The following is a 21,271-nucleotide window of genomic DNA, read 5'->3' as shown; positions in this document are numbered from 1 at the left end:
TCTGGTCAGCATCAAAAGACTCCCGAGTCCATAAGAACACACCAACATCCACTATTTAGGCACAAGCATAATAAAGAGAAAAGCTAGTATTAACACCCACACTGCATGTACATTTCTTGGCAGATAGCTCTGCAGAGTTCAGCTCTTTGCTGCTGAAGTGACTCTGAGAAAACACAGCTGCTTCTCGGGAATATGATGTCATCGTGGGACAACTCCAGTGTTGATCTTTAATAAAGACAAAACCTTCATCAGTCAGTTACAGACTGTCAGGGCCTGACAATTACAGGAACACAAAGAGGAGATAAACAGCGGCGGTTTGTTTTTCGGTGAGATTTGCCGGACATTGCTGCGGCCTGCCGGAGCAGTTGGTGGCTAATGACGGATGGAGAACGCCTTTGTCGTTATCAATGAGCAGTGAGTGGGTGTTATGATAAAGTCAAGTGTATATTACTGACTCATGCAACTCGACACACCGGTCATGAGTGACCCTAGAGCGCCATTAACCAGCCCTCCCCGAGGTCACATCAAGGCAGACACAACTCAGGCTCTCACTCACTAAGTCCTGAGCCAGAGCCAGATCCACAGAGACCTGTCTATTTTCTCTGCTCCAGCCCTGGAAGGCAGTGTTTCTCTATCAGCCTACTCATATCTATTGAAATAACAAACCACAGTCCTCCACATGTACGAGGCTCCCACAATTGACAGTGATATTCATGTTCACTCCATTAAAGTTTGACCGCAATGAGTGCGGTGCCAGTCCGCCAAGACGGATCAACTGCAAGGGGATGAGAAAAGACAGGGGTGCGCTCTTCAAAGAGCAGATAGCCTCTAATCAACCCTCTGGACTAACGAGGTCAAACAGCAGAGATGGATGACAGCATTTTTCCCCCCAGCTATAGTCTCAAAATGTCCCATTCGGTGTAGAGAAATCCAGACATCATATCAGGGGATTTCTGATAACAGCGGTCCAGCGGTGCTGAGAGAGGATCTGCGGTGTTGAACTGGGAGGTGAGGATGAAAACAGCCTTTTATAAGCTGTCTGGGCACACAGGGGCCAAGACTCCTGAAGTTAGCTGTAAAAGAAAGCCTTTGAAAGCAGACTGCTTTGATGTCGCAGGTTCTAATCGCGGTATTCCTGCGGCAGAGCACAACTCAACTCTGTCAGAGAAAAACCGAGCAAATCCTGCCCAGTCCTGGAATCTTATCTCATAGTGAGTATTGTTTTTTTTGCAGAATTTTTTTTCTGCGTAAAAAGAGGGCACATGTGCATGATCGTGAGTGTAAAAGATGTTCTGGTAAATCTATTTGAGTCGCCCTAATGACCCTGTGGGATATCAGACAGCTCTACCGCACAATGACACCTTATTAGCCACTAAGAACTAACAAACCTTCAGTATGTTTTCACAGCTTGGAAGCTCCGGGTGATGTGGGGTCTGAGGAAGAACTGGCATCCCAGCAGTATAATCACACACACACACACACACACACACACACACACACACACACACACACACACACACACACACACACACACACACACACACACACACACACACACACACACACACACACAAAACAAACAGAGGCCTTCCTCCAAGAGTTTGAGAGAAAGCGTTTCACTGGTCTCACTTTACTCACAAAAAAACAGCGCATCACCAAACAAAAAATGCTCGGCCAATCACTTAGGTCTGTATGCAGCCGACATAACCTGACTTCCTGTCAGTGAGAACTGTAAGATGACCATTAGCTCATATATCTTGTGCCCTTGCCACTGCTAAATCTCAAGGCCTCTGAGCCCTGACTTCTGCTGCCTATAAAGCCCGCTGCCACCCAGCAGACCACACACACACACACACTCACATACACAAGCATGATCACCCAGGCTGCTGCAGAACAGAGATCAGTGCACTGACCCGTGCAATGAAAAGTTACGATATCTTAACCATTTTTTGGCCACTGTGTAGGCGCTTGACAGGTGCTAACTATAAGTAAGAGATATTCTGGCCGTTTGTAGCTTATAGGAAATACAGTTGTTTCCTTTTTCTTTGTTTTATTTTTTGGGAGGGCACATTAACAGAGGAAAGCATTACATTTGATTAAAATCAGCCCAGAATTTTCACAGTTGACAGTTGACAAATGATCAACCAATCAATTATTGCTTGCAGCCCTTTTTTTCCCACCTGTCTCTCTTCAGGTGTCTGCACAGCCCTGGTGTAGATTTACTGTAGGCTATAGTTATTGGTGCTTTCGAATTGTATTGCATTACACTAAACACTATCATACTATTAAACAGTTACAACATTGTAAAATACACAGTAAACTGTGGTAGCCATTCCTGCATATGAGCACATACTGTACTGTTAGTGAAAAGTTAAAAGGTCATGACACCCAAATCAACCCCTCCCCTTCAGTGCTAGCAGTATCTCTGCAAATAGTTTTGGTTTTACGTGCTGTAGTTTGGGGAATCTGTTTTTGTGATTTCTGACGCCACTCGTACAATGGAATTTTGTTTGTGGCGCTCATAATATTGAAAAACAACATTCATGAAGCTTGACAGCGGCACATCTTTTCCGGGAACAATGCCCCGGTTACTCCTGATGATCCGCAGACCTCGCTGTCAACAGTTTTTATTGGAATTATTTTCTGCTGATGAAAAAGTCCAAGTGAAAAGCACATAGAAATATGAGGACAGGTTACGGCTCCTACACTGTTCGTCTGATGTGGACGTGAATGCAAATCACAGCTGGCTGTCAGCAGTTCAACCACACAGTTATTGCTTTTCATTTTCAGAAGAGTGCCAGCAGCATAACAGACGTGTCGCTTTGTGTGATGCTTCGTGACAGCACTTCACACAAAGATAAACTTACCATTAAATAGAATAGGTGTTAATGATAGTAGCATTAAAGTCATGATACTAAAGCTAAAGTTTGAAAGATATTTAAAACCACCATTTGTTATATTTGTAGAACATTTTCTTAACATCCTGACAGTAAAGTATTCTGGTGCCTGTGGCTATTGCAGGCCTCCAACAAGTCATTACCATTTCCCTCATCAGGAAAAAACAACCATATAGGTCAAACATGAAAGCAGCTTTTAACAACCAATGACAATATTATTTGTTAGGTGGCAACTCTAGAACCAGAGGTCAACTGTCAGTTCTTGTAACCTACTGTGTGGCTCAGAAGTGCTGTGAAGCTATACACAATTATTATTTGCATATTAACATGCAGTTCCAGTTGAATCTGCCTCCCTGGTTTTCTTACCTTGGTCCGGCTCATTCGTTGGTTCGGTGTTGTGTGTGTGAAAGACAGGAAGTGGTGTCATGTGTATGGGAAGTTCTCCGTCTCCATCCAGCTGTATCTTTTAATAAAGAGTAGTCCAGTCACCTCCAAGGAACTCTCACATTGCACTACTAACGCTGCTACGTAGCGTTTTCCTAAACCAAACCAAACAATTTCCCATTAACATGCTAGCTTGACAGTGGTGAGTACTAACAATAGTTAAGTTCACTGTGTACATTCATTACGAAAATGTCTTTTTCATGGGGCAGTCGTTGTAGTCTGGTAGTTGGATACTTTCAGATTTTAGCTTGCTTTTGCTGGTTTCTACAATAGTATTGACTCCAGATTAAAATCCATATACTTCCAAATACACAATGCAGTGAAACACTTAACACAAAATACAGCAGAACAGGAAAAAAGTCACAAAACTCTTTGGCTGAATAAATGTAAGCATCTGTGGAATGGTCTTTTTTTTGTAAGTGAACAACCACATCCAAGGTTGCTCTGCAGGTGCATGCTGGGAAACAGACACAAACTCAAGGAAAAATAAATTATTCTTGCGGTCATTATCCCACACGCTAGTTCTTCTTTTATTCTCTCAGATATTGAGCGTAACTGACAGGATGACTTGGAACTGTCATCTCTCGTGCCTCTCCAATGAAATAATAAAAGCAAAACTAACAGTGGGGAATGATATCTCTCCCTCTGGCTTAAAGCCCGGTGAAATAACCCTGGCAGAAAACATGCCATGTCACACAGACTTATCTAAGTGATGAGCACAATAGTAGTCCGGTAGTCCAGTGTGGTTTTTCACTCCAACCACAGGTGCTGCGAGGATTCCTACCACGGTCCCTGTTAATAAGGGCTGTGTGAGGAGAGGGGAGGTCAAACAGAGTGCTCCAGCTGCACGCGAGGATGAATAGCGCGGAACAGGCCGATGATGGGCAGAGGTGTGGGGGCGAGACCTGGGGAGTGATCAGGACAGAGGAGGGTCTCCCTAACCCATCCTTTGCCAAAAACAATAGAGGAGGAGTGTGGATGATCACGCCGGCTGCTTATCAGATAGCTAGCTATCTATCTAGATAGATAGATAGATAGATAGATTCCACACACCTTTCTTTTAGACACTATTTATGTGTTTTTAAGCCCTACAAGCACACATCATAATAAATTCAAAAGACAACCTTTGCAGGCTGTCAGTTCTGAGTTATGTGAGGTAGTAACAACACTAACTCTCCTCTGAACTGCAGCTGTGTGTTCCCATCTCCCCCCGATTTCTGCTCACCTCTGCTCCTCCCTGTGTGTCGGTTAGAGGCGACCTCCTCCTCCTCCTCCTTCAGTCGGACCAATCTGTCAGGACACAATAGGCTACCTCTCCAGCTATGTTGTTTTTGGAATGGGAACCCTTTCAGCCCTGCTTGTTCTCCCTCGTGGCTGACAGAAATTAGCCAAAAAGACACTCTTCTTTGAAGGATTTACAGCATCTCCGCGCTCTCGACTGACAGTAGATTTTTTTTTCTTCTCCTCTCTCAGGGTGTTTGTTTGGTTTTACTCATCAATGTGGAAGTTGTGTGATCATGGCCACCCAGCTGGGGATCTCTTCAAGATGTGAAGTCATTCAGCTCTACTATCACCTTCAATACTTCCAATTGGAAGCACGTGACAGCACTTTACAACACAGTTTGGTAATAACACGGTAATAATGGGGTATTAGTTAATTAATATGTAATAACCAGATAATAGATTTTTTCCAGTGGATATCTAGGTGGTGCACCGCTTTAACAATAAAACCTATGTAACAAGGCAAAAATGGGCCAAAAACAAATAGAACAACGAGGGAAGCTATTTGGTAATGCTGGTATTTTGGTTCCAAAACAGCTTACAATTAAGGATTAATAATGGTAACATAATGACTTTAAAGAGTCAAACTGCAAATTTAGCATGTTAAGTGTGTGTGCAGGTCCTGATAGATCAGACCGCATACGTGAAAAAGAAGTATAAAGTCTTTTGTAGCTCCAGATGCATGTTATCCAATAACTTGCCTCCAGTGGCGTCTCTCAGTGACAAAGTTGCATTGTGGGTGGTGTAGGCACCAGGCTTTGAACAGCCTAAAACACTGTTGGACTCATGATGCCAAATTTGAAAACAAATGATCAGCACTGATACAATAGAATAAGAGATATCACCTTTTTAAATCCACACGTTCCTCTTCCTTCTCAAAACCTGGTGCCTACGTTTCCCACAATGCAACTAAGACACTGAGTGACATCACTGGAGGTAGTTTATGAGATTATATGCAGCTTCTTCTGAGGCCACTTAAGGCTCTCTGCTACTTTTTTCTCAGACTTTCCCCTCCCCCTTCAATACTTTTCTTTCCATTTTTAATTTATAAATTGGTGAAGTCACCCTTTAATGTTTGAGGTTTCATAACCTAAGACAGCAAATGACACCTTACATAACAATGAGTTGATATAGCATGATATTCTCTCATTATTACAGGCTACAATCAATGCAAAATACTTAAAGTTAACTGAGTGATTTCCTCACCATTATAACCAGCACTAGATAACTTCCCCATCAGGATGAGCTGCAGAGCTGTCACGACAGAGTGAAGGTGGACTTCTTCACGTACTGAGCTCTCAAGCCTGTTAAAGACATTACTCGCTGTTTGGAAGTGTAGACACCTGCAGCTTATGTCTGTTCTCACCATCTGCTGCAGGACATTCTTCAAGTAATGGAAGCAGGTAACAGGAATGTTTCTCTAATACAAAAATAAGCAGCAGTGGTTGTGGTCTGTCACTTGCAATTTTGAGGTACTTGCGCTTTACATGAGTGTTTCCATTTTATGCTGCATTATACTACTCCACTGCATTTCAGTGGGACATAGGCGCACAAGCAACTTCTCAGTGTAAGATTTGACATGGAAGATGTATGTTACAAAATACTTTTCACTGTAAAGATTTATCTCATCCAAAACCTTTTGACCTATCAACGAAAAGCAGTGTTTAGCTGGAGACTCCTGTCATTTTCAAATGTTTTTTTTCCTTTTCCGATGGAATTATTAACTTGTCAGTCACCTGTAAAGTACTTTGCCTCACAATATCCTATACATCTGAAAAGTGCAATACAAATAAGTTTGAATAATTGATTAATGGGTTGTTAGCAGTTCTGCCAAACATGAGTCCCCCCCCCAAAAAAAATGTCCAGTAGTTTAATTTAAAGGTGAAGAAAATGATTCATAAGAAAGATAGCTGATTGTTAAGTCTTACTCCCAGGCTGTCAAACACTAGCGCTTTTCTTTCTTCCAAATCAATTAAAATGTCTGTTCAAGGCCCAAAGAGGTAAAATCATCCAATATTTTTACAAAACAGCCAAAAGTTCATAAAAATGACTATAGATTTGGGAAGAATACCTTTGTTTTTTCTTCTTTCCCACCCAAATATTCATCTCACAACCCTTCAGATACACCTTCTGACCCTTTGCAGGGGCTCAACCCTAATGAATTATTTTGTTTTGAATCACTAGTACATTCCGCTGATAAAACTTTACGGTACTTGTACAAGTATGAATGCAATGCTTCTAATGGCGTATCTTTTCATTGTTAGAGCCTAAAAACTTTTCCACATATCTTCAAACAGTATGGTAAAAAGACCTGAGATTTGAGGATGGGGTTGCAGCCTGGTGATAGAGCTTGTGTTGTGAGGCCGGTGGACTTTTTAAGAAGAAACCATTGAATACAGGCCAAGCAGTGAAGTGCTCATTATTGAAAATGCTGCGCTGCAACCCTTAACATTCCCCCGTCTCAGTCCCAGCCCACCTCCATCTGGTTTTTACATTATTGACGAACTGGGAGTGTCACGGTTGGTACATCAGACCTGTCAGCAGACACGCTCTTTGCACCTCCCCCGCACCATCATGGCACACCTGACAAAACTTCTTACTGCCAGATAGGATGTGATCACATCAACAAAAATAAACCCAACAGGGGAAACTGGAGAAAGACTTTGCCATCATTCCGCTGACAGCAAAGTAATCTCACCAAATCAGGCCCTTTGTAGTGGTCTGAGGTGCAGATGCTTTCTCGGATGTTTATCGAGACGATTTGTGTCTCTCTCGTTTCCCCTTAATCTTTATCACAGTGTTCTGCTGTGACGAAACTCTGCAAGGCTGTTTGATGGAAAAAGTGAGAGTCGGAGAGCAAAGTGAGGTGTCCAAGGATGTGGACGGCGATTACTCACAAAGCTGCTCCGAAACGCTGCCAAACACTCCAGGTTGTTTTTTTTTTCTTCCCTGTGAGTCACTTGGTAACAGAGCTTCCTCCTTCCCAGCGGTGGTCATGGGAAGAGGCTCCAAGCAGGCTGTTAGTCAGCAGAAAGGCATTGAACTCTGGGCAACAATCAACACCTTGTAACACACACCACAAACATTTTCAGCTAAAACTGGAAACATACAAACCATTACAGTTTCACAGTACTACAGCAGTGTTTTTTTAAAATCTGACGTGAACAACTTGCATCCCTGATTTCCATGATATTCACATTAGCATGTGCGATAAATGCTATTTCTATTTCCCATTTTAAAACGCTGTTTCAGTAAAGAAAGGCCAACTTGGACCTCGGTGGAGTCACTAAATTTCAGATTTTCTACCGGAGCTTTGGTGTTCTTGTTCTCTTCTGCTGGGGTTTCCTGTACTTGATGTATATGGACTCCAACTGTAGTGCAGGTTGCTGTGGTCTCAGTATTTAATCATTCACTCAGTGACTAAAATGCCAGTGATAAATGAAGTGCAGCCATAGAAACTGAAAGCCCTTGTCCTTTTTTCCCCTGACTTTTCTAATTGCTGGACTTGCTCTGCTTTCACATCATCTATTACCAAATTATTAGGGCTCAACAAGAAATGGGGGGAGGGGGTTTGGAGGGAAGGGTGGCGGTCTTAGAGACACCACCGGCACCTTTGCAGGGTGCATAAATCACCAGGCTAATAAATTGAAAGCTAAATGACTTCTTGCCCTCTACATATATCATGGAGGCAAACCAAATGAAGCCTTATATACCCCTGAGGACAGAGGAATGCTTCTGTTCATAACAGTGATTTGTGGATGGCTCCCCTGGCTGCTGGCTTCAGAGAGCAGAGTCAAACTGTTTTGGACTACGAGCGTGCTTACTTATAGCAGCATGGTTAGGTAAATCAGATGTATATCAGCACGTGGAAACGAGTAGATTAAGAAAAGGTATTCTAAAATCCAACAATAGCTATTTTTGTTTGCCCCCTTTATTTTTATAATATACTTATATGTATACACCACCAATCGTTCTCTGCAATTCTTGCATTTTTAAACAACTGAATTCAAGTTTAATGTTTGTGATTCAGTGATTGTTTGCTTATCTGGTAGAAGACATGGTGATACCATTATCATGTTTCATGTCTTTGTGAGCAGCAACACATGAGAGATAACATAAATGAAAGACTGTGGACGAGAACTGAAACTCACCTAACATCAATACAATGGCGCCACCAGCTGGACTGACACCATCAAGCTCTGCGCTGTTTAAATTTGTGTCTACACATGGGAACACAGTGTATTGTGCTAATAATGATTGTTTTCACCAAATCCGCCCAAGACCAGTGAATTAAAGGTCAACTGTGAAAACAACTAGAGAGAGAGAAACTCAATGATGAGAAAAGTTGAGTAATTACTCAGGCAGCTGTTTACATCTAGGGGTGCAAAATGGATCCAAAAGTCAAACTTGAGTGAAAGTGAAGATATGTTGTTAAAATCTTACTTTAGTGAAATAAAAAGTCACCCATAGAAGTGGTATTTGAATCAAAGTCTAAAAGTATCTGTATCAAAACTACAAGTAAAAGTTATATACAGTATATTGCATGTGTGTACACCGTATACTGTACTACACTATACTATACTATACTATACTATACTATACTATACTATGAGTTAAATGATTATTGCCTTGGAAGATTAGCAGATATTCAGCATTTTTATCATGAGTGGAATCAGGGATTTTTCCCATCTTTTCAATCAGATCTATTTTTAGAATTGATTTAAAAACATGCTAACTTGGGACTCTCCCGTAGCTCAGTAGGTAGAGTGTACGCCCCATGTACAGAGGCTGTGTCCTTCAACTTGCTAAACTTTCTGGGCTAAGAAAAGCCATGAAAAAGCCAAATGATTATAATATAAGAAAAATTGCACTGCAGCTCTGATGTCAAAACTGTACATAAGTACAGTACTTGAGTAAATGTAATGAGTTACAATCCATTACTGGATATAGCAACAGGCCAAAGTCAATCCCGCTCTTGTCTGTTAACACTAAGCCCCTCGAGGAGTACAGGAAGCATTAAATGTACCCTCATAATATGACGGATGGTCAATGTCTTCTCAGTTTGTGCATCATCCAAATTTCTACGAGGAATAATGCACCAGTGGACTAAGTTTTTCTTGGCCGTTAGCTGGGATCAGAGCCAGAGGAAACAGCATTTCTTTTCTCCTCTTAAAGAAAATAAAATCCTGCCAACCTCCGCCTAATCCCACCTGGATCAGCAGAGCAGATTGAGCAGCTGAGATGGGCTTTGTTTGGGAGGTCTCACCCTGTCCATTGTCCTGATGAAGAATGATCTGGGACACCTCTTGAAATGCTGTGAAGCCACAAAACCAGGAAATACACACGAGGTGGTGCTGAACAAGCCTCATTATCTTGGACGACCGCCTAGTTTAGTATATTACAGGAATTTAATGGCCCCGAGAAGAATTCACAGGAGAGAGGAGACGCTTCAGCATGTGTTGTCCTCGATGCAGTTAAATTGTCACACACTGACAGGCGGGAGTGTCGGTGACGGGGACTACTTAAAGTGTTAATTTGTCAATGTGTTAAGAGGAACAGCAGTGGCTCTGTGAAACACATCAGCAGTCTGGAGAAGCTGTTGACTGAAACACATGACTGAGATATATATATATAAGATGTTTTGTGATCATATATTTGGACTGAGAACAGTCAGTCCAGAGGTCAGAGTCAGCCCTTTCTAACAGCTAAAAATGCTCTTTGGTGTGCACAGAGGTAAAAATAAGACAGACAGCGGTCTACTGAGAAACGGACAAAAACATGAGATGAGTCAAACTTCAGCCTACTCTGGAAAAGGAGGATGAGTAAATGTGGTATGTCATAACAAGCCAGTGTTGCGGTGGCTCTATTGTAGTGTGTTCATTTTCCTGGTGTACTTCCTGGTCCATAAATGTCAGCAGACTCAAAGCAAGAAAAAAATAGCTGTCACCCAATGGAGACTGAGTCACTCAGAATAACAACACAGATAATTATAGCAGACTTAATGGTGAAATAACTTTATTGTTGTAAACAGATGACAATAGCTGTTTTGTAATAAAACATTTGACAGCACTCCCAGTTTGGATGTTGCACTCAAACAGTAGCGGGCGGCATGACTACTTTATCATGCAGAGGTTCTTCTGTCAAAATAGACTGAAATACAAAAAACAACCTGTACTCAGCACTGCAAGAATATCCAGATACAGAGAGCTCTGAGAGTTTGTTTGCAAACACTCACCATTTCTGCAAACTTATATCCAGAACATGCTTCTCTATGTTCAGAATATTACCTACGTTGTTCATTTAATGAAATTCCAAACACTGGACAGAGTGGGAGAATTTCAGATTCTCAATATATTGAGGGTGATGATTTTCCCCAATCCAATAAAAGACTAAAAGTTTTTTGTTTCCTTAGAATGAGTCCTTTGTGAGGGTGCTTCCTTTTGCTGCCATGTTTCTACAGTAGCCCAGAACAGACAAAAGAACAACAGAGGGCCTTTTTCCACATTACTGGCGTATGAGGGTAGAGACGACAACTTAACCGCAAGATGCCACTAAATCCTCCCCACTGGACCTTTAAATAAAGCTTGATGGATGCTTGGTTTTCAGAAAAAGCCTTTAGGGTTCCAAAAATTTGTAGATATTCAACACCTTTTTTTAGTTTCTATTATAAGCTTGATAGTGACTTCATGTTGCAACCCAATCACCATAATAGATTCTCGGAATGCACATTTCTGCCCACCACAGATATAGTTTACACTTGATTTGTTGCAATTTCACATTTTCATTATAATAACTGTCAATTTTATGTGTGTGACTGCTGCGCTCATGGTCGTGGTTAGGTTCAGGCATAAAAAGAAAGGCATCTCGACCGGCTGTCTCTCACTCGGCAGTCTGCTTGCCCAGCTGCAATGTCCACATCTGCCACATATACATATAATGAGGACAGGATATGACTTGTATTGTAGAAATGTTTATTATGCAAATCAAGCATACACATTTGAATGTGTCAACATTGCATCATGGCAACTGGGCTGCCTGTCGCCAGGTGAAACAGGTTCACAGTAAGCATTCTCTGACGCTGACTCCGTCTAGCAGCATCATTGACATATTAAAGTGTCTGCGGGTGACATAAATAACAAGAGGTGAAATATTTCATGTCGTGCAACAAGGTAAAGCCTCAGACAGGCAGCAGTGTTCATTATAATTAACTGCATGTTATCTGCCCTCTCACCCCGCCGCTATAAAAGGCTCCCAAAACAAAAGCAGTCACATTTCATTAGTCACAGGGTTTAATGCCTCACTGCATCTGAAAAATGGGGACCTAAAAAGGCAGTGTCCATTTTTAAATTGGACGCTTCAAACATTTTTAATTTGTTTCCCTCCTTTCACTGTAAAACTCTCAGCAATGCACACAGTATTTTGTCTTAGTAACCATAGTAACTCTTTAGGAACATTCCTACACTTAAAGCCATCGAGGTCTCTTATTACGTGTAGTTCATTTAAGCACATAGATTCACACAAGCATAAGATACATTCACATACACACACATCTATATATCACAATAAATCATAATTGTTTGATGTTCACAGCTACAGCAACAATGTTCAGTATTGATTGAATTAATCACTGATGAGTTTTTTGGTTCTATAACTCATTGTTAGCTTTTTATCTGTGACGAGTCATGTGTTTGGCCTTCAGGTAGATAAACTGACGGAGAGACCTTCCTCTGAACTGACCCTCATTCATGTTCAACTCTCACTGAAACAATGAACCTCTGTCCTCTCTGTGCTCCCTAACAGAGGCTGCAGTGAGAGCAGCTCACAGGGCTGCAGATACTGTACGGCCAGAAGGAGTTTGCTAATAAATGCTTCAAACTTAGCGACACTCATTTGTTTTGAAAGTCTCTTAATCAACATTTGCATACACTTTACACCTTATGCGAAGATTGGATTTGGATCAGCATGAGAGCAGATCTGTGCTTCATCTTCTTTATGATTCTGTTATGTTTTAGGAAAAATGTTCTCTTAATCCTTCACAATCATGTTTTTTCCATGTTTTTCCACGCATTAAGCTTGACACTAAATCATGCGGTACAATTCCCTGTTTTTTCTTTACTTGCTGCCAGAGAAGTGACACAGTTCTGGCTGACCAGGAGGTATTAAAGGGTAATAAAGGAGGCAGGATATGACTAATCTGTCTGATGGATGTTTATACAAAATGTGTTATCTTAATGAGAAAATCTCAGGAGCAATGAGCAAATAATTTCTTGTTTGGCATATTATGAAACATCTAATCCACCGTTTCAAATGACTGTTATTGACCTTGGTGTTCCTACTTAATCTTTATCATCAGCTCTTACATAAAGAACCTCTAAAGTACAACTTACACAATCAGTCTCAGCCAGGGGATTGAATCAGTTCACTTTGTTGCCTGATACCATTTTCATTATTTGATTTACTTTTCCTGAGGTGTACTCAAAGAGCCAAAATAAAGTCGGTTCAACAAGCCGTGCTCTCTGTTTGATAGAGATCCAACACACAATGCTCTCAGCTGAAACTGGCTTAAACAAACAGTGACGGGAAAAGCAAACAGTCAGAGAGAATCAGTGGAAAACACTTCAGGGAAAAGTCATGTTTCCTTTGGTGTGATTAACTGGGAAAATTACAAATGTCAGTTGTTAGGTATTAAAATATGGTTTGAATAACAGGCGTAGTATTTTTTTGTCATCTATTATCTCATATAGTTTCCTGCAGTTAATATTTATTAATATCTCAAACAACAAATCTCCATTTCTGTACCAAAGATATGAGTCATTGTCGTAACATTTCAGTGACTTAAGGCACTTCGTACTTGTGGCACCACTCTGAACATACTTGTGGCACCACTCTGAACGCAATGAGGTTTCCATTTGGCAATAAACACATAATCATACAAAACATCAACACACGCACATTATATGTAACTGTTACATTGAACACCATATATGAAATTATCTGCTTTCTACATATCATTACAGTATAAAAATAGCACATATACTAATATTTAAGACAACAATAGTTTATGACACTTGTATAGTAGCATCTTTAAGGTTTGTTTGCTGGCATCAGGAAACTTTCACTTTGGTAGAACATTCTCAATTTTCAGCACAAGAACTTCAATACGGATTAACTTACCATCCGTATTGTTAGTAAGTGTTCACATTTATTGGTTTTCTCATCGTCCATTCCACTAAAACTAACAAAAAAATCTAAAAAAAATCCCTCTGATATAAACTTTCACAGGATCAATAAAAGGGACCCATATAAAAAATAAACTGATTACACTCAGAGATTTAAGTAATGTAGTACAAGAAACTAGATGCATAAATAATTATTCAGAAACTTCCTCTTTAGGTAATGCAGGTTTACAGAAACAGTAAATGCATTAAAGCAACATTGTTTCTGATTGCAACACCACTGTCGTAAATAAAAATCCCATGTCCGTAACAATTTGTCAGCTGTAATGTAGGTGATGACTACAAACAAAACGTATGTTAAAGTAAACATGCATGTAAAGTACCATTAAAGTGAGTTTCAATCTGTTATTGTAAGGTTAAAAAAGTTTCACAACATTGCTTTGAGTATCTTAACAGACAGTATTCACATTGCGGCCATTTTCCTCTGACATCAAGCTCAGGGTGGGAAGCTAATATATCGTCCTGCTGACACATTATTGTTCACAGCTTCCTTATCAATCTGCATCTTTAAATGGATATTGAAAATCCAGCAGAACATCAGGGCATATTTTGAGGGAAAACAGCACATTTGCTAAGCCATAAGCTTTTGTTTGAAAACAGCGAGGCTAATGTTAGCATTCAACTACTTCCTAGCTAACATCACTGTGGGATAGTGCTACACAACACCACAGGAAAGGTGTAAATTAATTTATCTATTTAAGCCTGGAAGTGAAACGCTCTGGATGTGATCAAATGGTAAAGGTAGCTGGGAAGTGGCTGAATGGTAATGTTAGCAAACGGCCTACCTTGTTTTACCATGAAATACATCCTGCTGTCCCTTCATATTTTTACTGTTGATCATCTTTTCAGTCGCTGATCAGTCGGACAAAAAAAAGGCAAAGGAATAAAAGATCAAAAGCAAATGTTGATTCAGCTTTTGAGATTACTGATACTCAATGTAGTGTCAATAATGTCCCATGGGCAGCTGAACAGATGATCTAACAAACATTCAACTGAAAATGATCTACCAAAATGAAATTTCACTTTAAGGCTTCATCACATTTGCAGACATAAAGAGAAAAGTGACCAACTACACTTCATTTTCTTCTGTTTGAAAGCTGAAGTGACATTTCTTCATATATTCTACACTCATCAAGTGAAATCTAAACATATAGTGCAAGTACCCTGATCGAGTTCCAATAAAATTGCTTCTAGAGAGCCAAGTAACATCGAAAACCGCATTCACACATTGATGCTGTGTAAAAAAAACCTCTCTGGTTTTCTCAAGTGCGTGGAGATCATCTGTAGGGCGCACTTGCATCAAGTTTAGGAGTTTGGGTACGCAGAGGCTCGAAAGAGATCGAGACAGTTCACTGTGATGAGGGCGCCAGTCAGCTGCCTCCACTGCTTGGTGGCAGGGTTTTTCATTTTGTCCAGGAAAAGGTGCAGATCCTGGATCATGTCCCTGTAGCTGTCTCCGTAACGCAGACTCCAGGAGTACAGGAAATCATAGGCGGGCTTCCACATTGACTGAAACAGAGCAGGAAATACTGAGTAAAATGCAAATCCTATTCACTAGATGTTGAAAATTCCATGACATCAGTATTATCTACTCCATTTTAACTAGAACTTTGCTGCCAAGCTTTAAGCTTGGACAAGAGAAATATGCAGTATCTTATCTAAACAAACCTGGTTCCTCTTATCTTTTAGGACTGTTTTAAAAGTTATTTTTCTCCTTTTTCAACGATCCACAAGAACTGTCAAATTTAAGATAATGGCAAAGTATGTCAATTTCCCAAAACCTTTGATGATGTCCTGAAATGTCTCATTTTGTTCTCAATGCAACTATATTTACTGCCATAGGGAAGTCAAGAAAATTACCCTTTAACCAACTAACTAAGTAACCAACTAAGTAACTAACTAACTTTGTCTATCTTACAGTATGATGATGATGATTATTATTATCACTATCATTATTGTTGTTGTTGTTTTTATCATCATCAGTGTTGCTAAAAAAATACACAAAAGTCATACTTGAGTAAAAGTAAAGATATTGTGTTGAAATATTGATTTAGTAAGTGAAAGAAAGCCAAACCACTAGTATTTGAGTAAAAGTATTAAGTGGCAAAAGTGATTACTGGCAATGAATGTATTAATATATCAAAAGTACAATTAAATTATACATATAGTATATTGACATGTATGTGTGAACTGTATGCTATGATTATCGGCTTGACCACTGCAGCAGTTTTTCTTTGTTTTGTTTTTAATCTGATGGCTGATAAAATCATTAACTTAAGAAATGTGCTACGAACATAATGAAATGAACGAAGTGCGGTCAAAAAGTTCAATATCTGCCTTCAAAATGAAGTGGAGAGGAAGTTCAAAGTAGCAGAGAATGGAAAGACATAGAGTAGAAATATCTCAAAATTGTACAGAAGTACAGTACATGAGTAAATTACTTAGATAGATTCCATCACTGATTAGTATTATTATCTCCATTTCTTGCTATGTAATGTGTTAAACTGACCTGGAGACCGACTTCCCCATTCTTCCCTCGGTGCGGAGCCTCATATCCTGCTATCTGGGCACTGGAGAGTTTTCCCATCTTGTCCGCGAGCTCTCTCCATCGCATTCCCAGCTCGACAGCAGTGGACAGAATGACTGTGTTCTGTATCAGCTGCGCCACAACATTCACAGAATCCATCTTCAACAGACCCTAAGTACAGAGATACACATCACAGAAGATCAGAAAACCACGGACAACGCAGGGAACCAAAGCATACAGCGGAGCTGGGTTTGCGTTCTTACCACCATGAGCTCATGCAGAAACTTTTTCCTGGTCTTCTCGGCGTGGCAGTCTTCCTTCAGCTTTTCCAGCACACTGGCCACTTTATCAGCCTCGGTTTCGGCGTACCTCCGCGTGATGGTGTCAAGCGACAAGTTCTTGTACTCTAAGGCATTGGCGAAAGCTCCCCAGCTGGTTATGTGCTCAGTGACGAGTGTCTGGATGTTGGCGTACATGTAAGTAAGCTTCTTGAAGGGCAGCGTCATGTTGTCCAGGAGGACCTCTGTGGTGAGCTGAATGCCGGTGAAGTCGATCACCTGGTCTCTGGTTATCAGCTTGATGTTTTTGCAGTGAACCAAACCGGTCCTGCCTCGGAGGAATCCGATGTACCACTCCTTCACTTTTGAGTTACCCACTGACTTCACAGTGTCTCTGGAGAGCAGAGCCACAGTGTCGCCCTTGAAATACTCCAGAAGGTAGTCTACTCGTGGCTGACGGAGCACTGACTTCAGGGCTACACCGTACCACTGGAGGTTCACAGGTCTGTCTGTGAATTTGGGGGAATCTGGGACACTTTCCTCAGGAATAGGTGGGGCTCTTGCCATTTCAATGCGCTTTTCTACCTGCCTTGACACTCGCTTTTCAGATCTGATGGGTGCTGCGGGAGGGGAAGGCACGTGGAAATGTGCAACAGTTGCAGCGTTCGATTCGTTCACTTGTAGGTCCAATTTAAAAGGAGTCATTTCCGCATTACTAGCACAAGATAACGCAACTGGCAGATGCAACACTGTCCCTATTTTGAGCTGACATTGTCTCACTTCTTTCAGTTTGTCCTCAGGTTTGATTTCAAACACAGAGTCTGTGAGACTAAGAGCGACATGAAAGTTGTTCACTTTCTCTGGCTTAAAACTGTGTTTTCCCCAAAGCTGCAGCAAAAGTAGAGGCTGGTTTTTGTTTCCTCTGCAGACAACTGAAAATGGAAGCTTCGGTGGAACGTGCTCGTGACTGCAAACCACTATTACAACCTTGAATGATGGATGGATGTACCTGGGGCCATAAACTGCCACTGTGATTTGACGTTCAAGGTAATCCCACACCGACGTAGCGGGGGGCTGGATTGCAGACGCCTCCGCGACTGCAACCACATAAAAATGTGTCTTCAGATCCTGGAGCTTCATCTGCATCATGTTCTTGTGAATGTAGCAGTCGTTCACTCTTAGATAAGGTCCCTCTCTTTTGTTGGACACCAGCCCCACCATGGTAGTCATAACTTGACTTATCGGGTCGCTCTTCACCTTTCCAGACAGCTTAATGTCCAGAGAGATACCCTCCTTTGTGCTGATGTTGCCAAGGACCACCTCCACAAGTGGACTCATGGTTGTTACATAGTTGTTATTGAGCCCGGGAGGAGGGTCCAGCATCGCCTTGAGTGTAACTTCCTGGACCTCTCCTGGAGGAACATGACCCTCTGGGATATGGATGCATATTTCTGATTCTGGTAACTGTACTGAGCCTCCAGCATGGCCGATCTTGCAGATGACCTGAAAGTCTGTGGCCTGGGTCTGAGCCCACCCTGGACTCTGGCTCATCAGGTTTAGGTCCAGGCATGAGCGGGTTAGCTGCCTGTGGCTCAGCCAGGCCATCTTATAGGCCTCTCTGTCATTCTTTAGCCACTCAAAATCTGGGTTCAGCACCGGCCCAGGTGGCCTGAAGCTGTCCTCCCGTCTTGGAACTTTTCTCTCCAGATCACCCAGAATGTCTGAAGCACTTCTCCATCTCCCCGATCTGTTGCTAACTTTGTGCTTGTTTTCCAAAAAGTTCCCCACATTGCCCTCATCGGAAGACGAAGTACTGGCGTCATCGTCGTTTGTGTCCAAATGCTTTTCATCATCTTGTTTTGAGTTTGCTGTGTTGGAAAGGTGTTTGTCTGTGCTGCTGTGTACAATGTCATCTAAGAAAGGATTTGATCCAGACAGTTTGTTCCAAAACGGGTTTTTTGACTGAACTGCAAGTGCGACCTCTGGCTGTAAAAGCAGTCCGTCTGGGTTCTGTGCTGTCCGCGCCCCGAACAAACCTGTAAAAATATTAAAGCTTGGTTAGGACTTCTGTTAAAAATATCCGTTTATGCTTCAAAATGAGGATTTTTACCATTCAGATTGTCACTGGCTGAAATACTGTCGTCCAGATCAATCAGTGTCCCCTCAGATTTACTCCGCATCAGACTCCCAACACGACGGAAGGACGTAGTTCTTCTAGCTGCCATGTTTTCATCTGTAAAGATAGAAACTATTGAGTTTGACATTTTCCAGTACATAATCCTTGTAGCTGAAACTTTTACCTGTCTAAAAGACTCTATTCACTTTATTCATACCTTACCTCACATTAATCTTGGGCTGAGCGATATGGTCTTTATTGCACAATTTGTAGGCTATATCGCGATGCCAGACATGTATCTCAACTAAGGCAACACAATATGGTAAAAATTGTGATACTTTTAACAGATTTAATGATTGTAATATGAGTCAGGGTTAATGGGAGTGATCACTTTTGCTTCACTATTTTCAGTTTCACTGAAAAACTATTAAAATAATGATGATATGACATTTGTTTGGATCCAAACATTTTTTCTTACATCTGGAGAAGAAGGTTTGTAGTTGAGACCATAAATGTTGCTCTACAGCTGTTTATTATAATTTTCTACATACTTTTTTACCTTCATCAAAAAAATAAGTTACTGTGATTTGGATACTCTAATCTTCATATTTTGATAAACACCTGATAAATGCTCGGATTTAGTGACAAAATCAAACATTACCATAATTTTGATATTGATATTGCGATTGCAGCAACATTTTTGATAAAAAACCATAGTCATGTGGATATAATGACTTAATGGGTAAAGGCAGATATTAGAACGAGGAAATTACATCACGCGTCTGTCAAGCAGCCTTTAAAACCAGGAAAAAAAACAACACCGAAGTCATATAATGATATGACGATGTCCAATATCTTAGATGATTTATAGTCTCATATTACAATAATGATATAACGTTACCATATTGCCCAGCACTACATTACACAATATACTTATACATACTAATACAGCTTGTCAGATACTGAAATTGGTTAGCTGGTTTGCAAAAATATCAACAATTCTGTACATCTAGTCATTATCAAAGCAACTGACTTTATTGACTGCAGCTTCTCAAAATATGAATGCTGTCTGATGCTGTCTTAGAGATTGTGATTAGTGTTTATCATTACTTCCTATTTTCATTTTAGAAGCCATAAATAATAAAGAAAATAACAGGCAGATAAATCAATTGAATAAAAGTAACTGTTAGTAGCAGCTAGGGCTCAGTAATATATCAATATCATATCGTGATATGAGACTATATATTATGTTTCATTTTGGATACTGTAGTAACTATTGTCATTTCCTTGTTATAAGGCTGCATTACAGTAAAGTGATGTCATCGTATCAACATTAATGATGATTGTCACAAATCTGATTGTGTTAACACTTGGTGAAAGTGCCAGTTGTCATCCCTACAGTACTGTTGCAGCATCAATAACAAGGTAATTGGTCCAAGATATTGTGATATTTGATTTCATGCGTTGAGGACCTTTCAGAATAGCGAGATATATATCATGTATCAACTTATAGTCTAAAATATTGCAATAATATTTGAAAGCCACATCTCCCAGCCTTAGTCGTAGCTCAAAACGTATCAATAAGCAGACACATATTTTGAAATGCTGTGACACATGTCAACAACAGCTACCTCCACAATAAAAGGCAGGTGAGTGAAGTTATTGTTCTGCCTCAGCTATGTTTCTCTCGGCACCGTGAGCCTCAGGGCTTTCCGCAGGCCTTCCTGCGTCTGACAGAAACTGTTCTAGAAGAGGGAATAAAGCCTGAACCCTACTGTCTGTCACTTGATTGTGTGAAAGGACTCTACCCATTCATGACTTGCTACAGTGAGTCAGTCATCAATTATGTGGTTTCTTACACCAGTGCACAAAAACAGGTTGGTCTTGTCAAGCTTATGACACAGTAGCCGGTTCTCTCAGGGCTTGTAAAAGGGCAATACCACTGTACTGCTGACAGTAAAGATGTGAATGATACTATTAGACAGGCTCATTTACATACACTGTGCTGGGATTTCTGCAACCTTTCCTGCTTTATAAACTGTCCTGATCACAATATTGGGTATGTTTGGTCCACTGACTCAGCTGAAAGTATTCTCAAACATACATTAATAATCCCAAACACCCAGCAGCACAGATTCAAAGCTTCCAGCTTCACTAACCACAACCACACTTGACAGCCACCGGCCTCCCAACAGGTGTGTGTACACTCTGTAGTGACACGTCAATAAAGCACTTCCTAATTTATGAAAACCGGAGAAGAGCAAAACCGTCAAACACGAGAGAAGAAAGAGAGCAAAGTTTGATCTCACCGTCGTCATGAGATGGATGTAGTTTTTGCCTCAGCGCGCTGGCAGAAAAAGAGGCCAGTCCACTATCATTTACGCTCCTTCTTGTAGGGCGTGTCTGTGAGTGTCGGCCCTCCTCATGTTACAGCAGCCCCATTTGCTCCGTCTGCTCTCAGGCACACGGAGCATTTCGGGACTGGAAGTTCA

The 21,271-nt window shown here is 40.9% G+C and overlaps 1 protein-coding gene and 1 long non-coding RNA gene across 2 annotated transcripts; one reads left to right on the top strand and one right to left on the bottom strand.

Annotated features, from left to right (window-relative positions):
• The first annotated feature begins 12 nt into the window (after positions 1–12).
• Positions 13–4,971, top strand: LOC119006198. Its single transcript, XR_005070711.1, has 3 exons — positions 13–1,211; positions 1,408–1,458; positions 4,815–4,971. It is a non-coding gene; the product is annotated as an uncharacterized LOC119006198 (long non-coding RNA).
• An 8,260-nt stretch (positions 4,972–13,231) lies between these two features.
• On the bottom strand, positions 13,232–21,226 carry macc1 (MET transcriptional regulator MACC1). Its single transcript, XM_037075288.1, has 5 exons — positions 21,089–21,226; positions 18,774–18,896; positions 16,649–18,699; positions 16,368–16,556; positions 13,232–15,367 (listed from the first exon to the last, which is right to left on the bottom strand). The coding sequence occupies exons 2-5, from the start codon at positions 18,886–18,888 to the stop codon at positions 15,164–15,166; spliced, it is 2,559 nt and encodes an 852-aa protein (XP_036931183.1). The 5' UTR covers positions 18,889–18,896; positions 21,089–21,226; the 3' UTR covers positions 13,232–15,163.
• Between the last annotated feature and the right edge of the window lie 45 nt (positions 21,227–21,271).

Source organism: Acanthopagrus latus, chromosome 17, assembly GCF_904848185.1.
Source record: "Acanthopagrus latus isolate v.2019 chromosome 17, fAcaLat1.1, whole genome shotgun sequence".
Classification (NCBI taxonomy): domain Eukaryota; kingdom Metazoa; phylum Chordata; class Actinopteri; order Spariformes; family Sparidae; genus Acanthopagrus; species Acanthopagrus latus.
Note: the sequence above shows the minus strand (reverse complement) of the source record. Positions and strands in the feature narration are given on the sequence as shown.

Excerpts from the sequence above, each read along its gene's own strand:
- macc1 (XM_037075288.1), bottom strand. The coding sequence starts at position 18,888 with ATGGCAGCTAGAAGAACTACGTCCTTCCGTCGTGTTGGGAGTCTGATG. Across the intron at positions 18,700-18,773 it reads AGCCAGTGACAATCTGAATG|GTTTGTTCGGGGCGCGGACA; the intron begins GTAAAAATCCTC and ends ATATTTTTACAG. Across the intron at positions 16,557-16,648 it reads TTCTGCATGAGCTCATGGTG|GGTCTGTTGAAGATGGATTC; the intron begins GTAAGAACGCAA and ends CTCTGTACTTAG.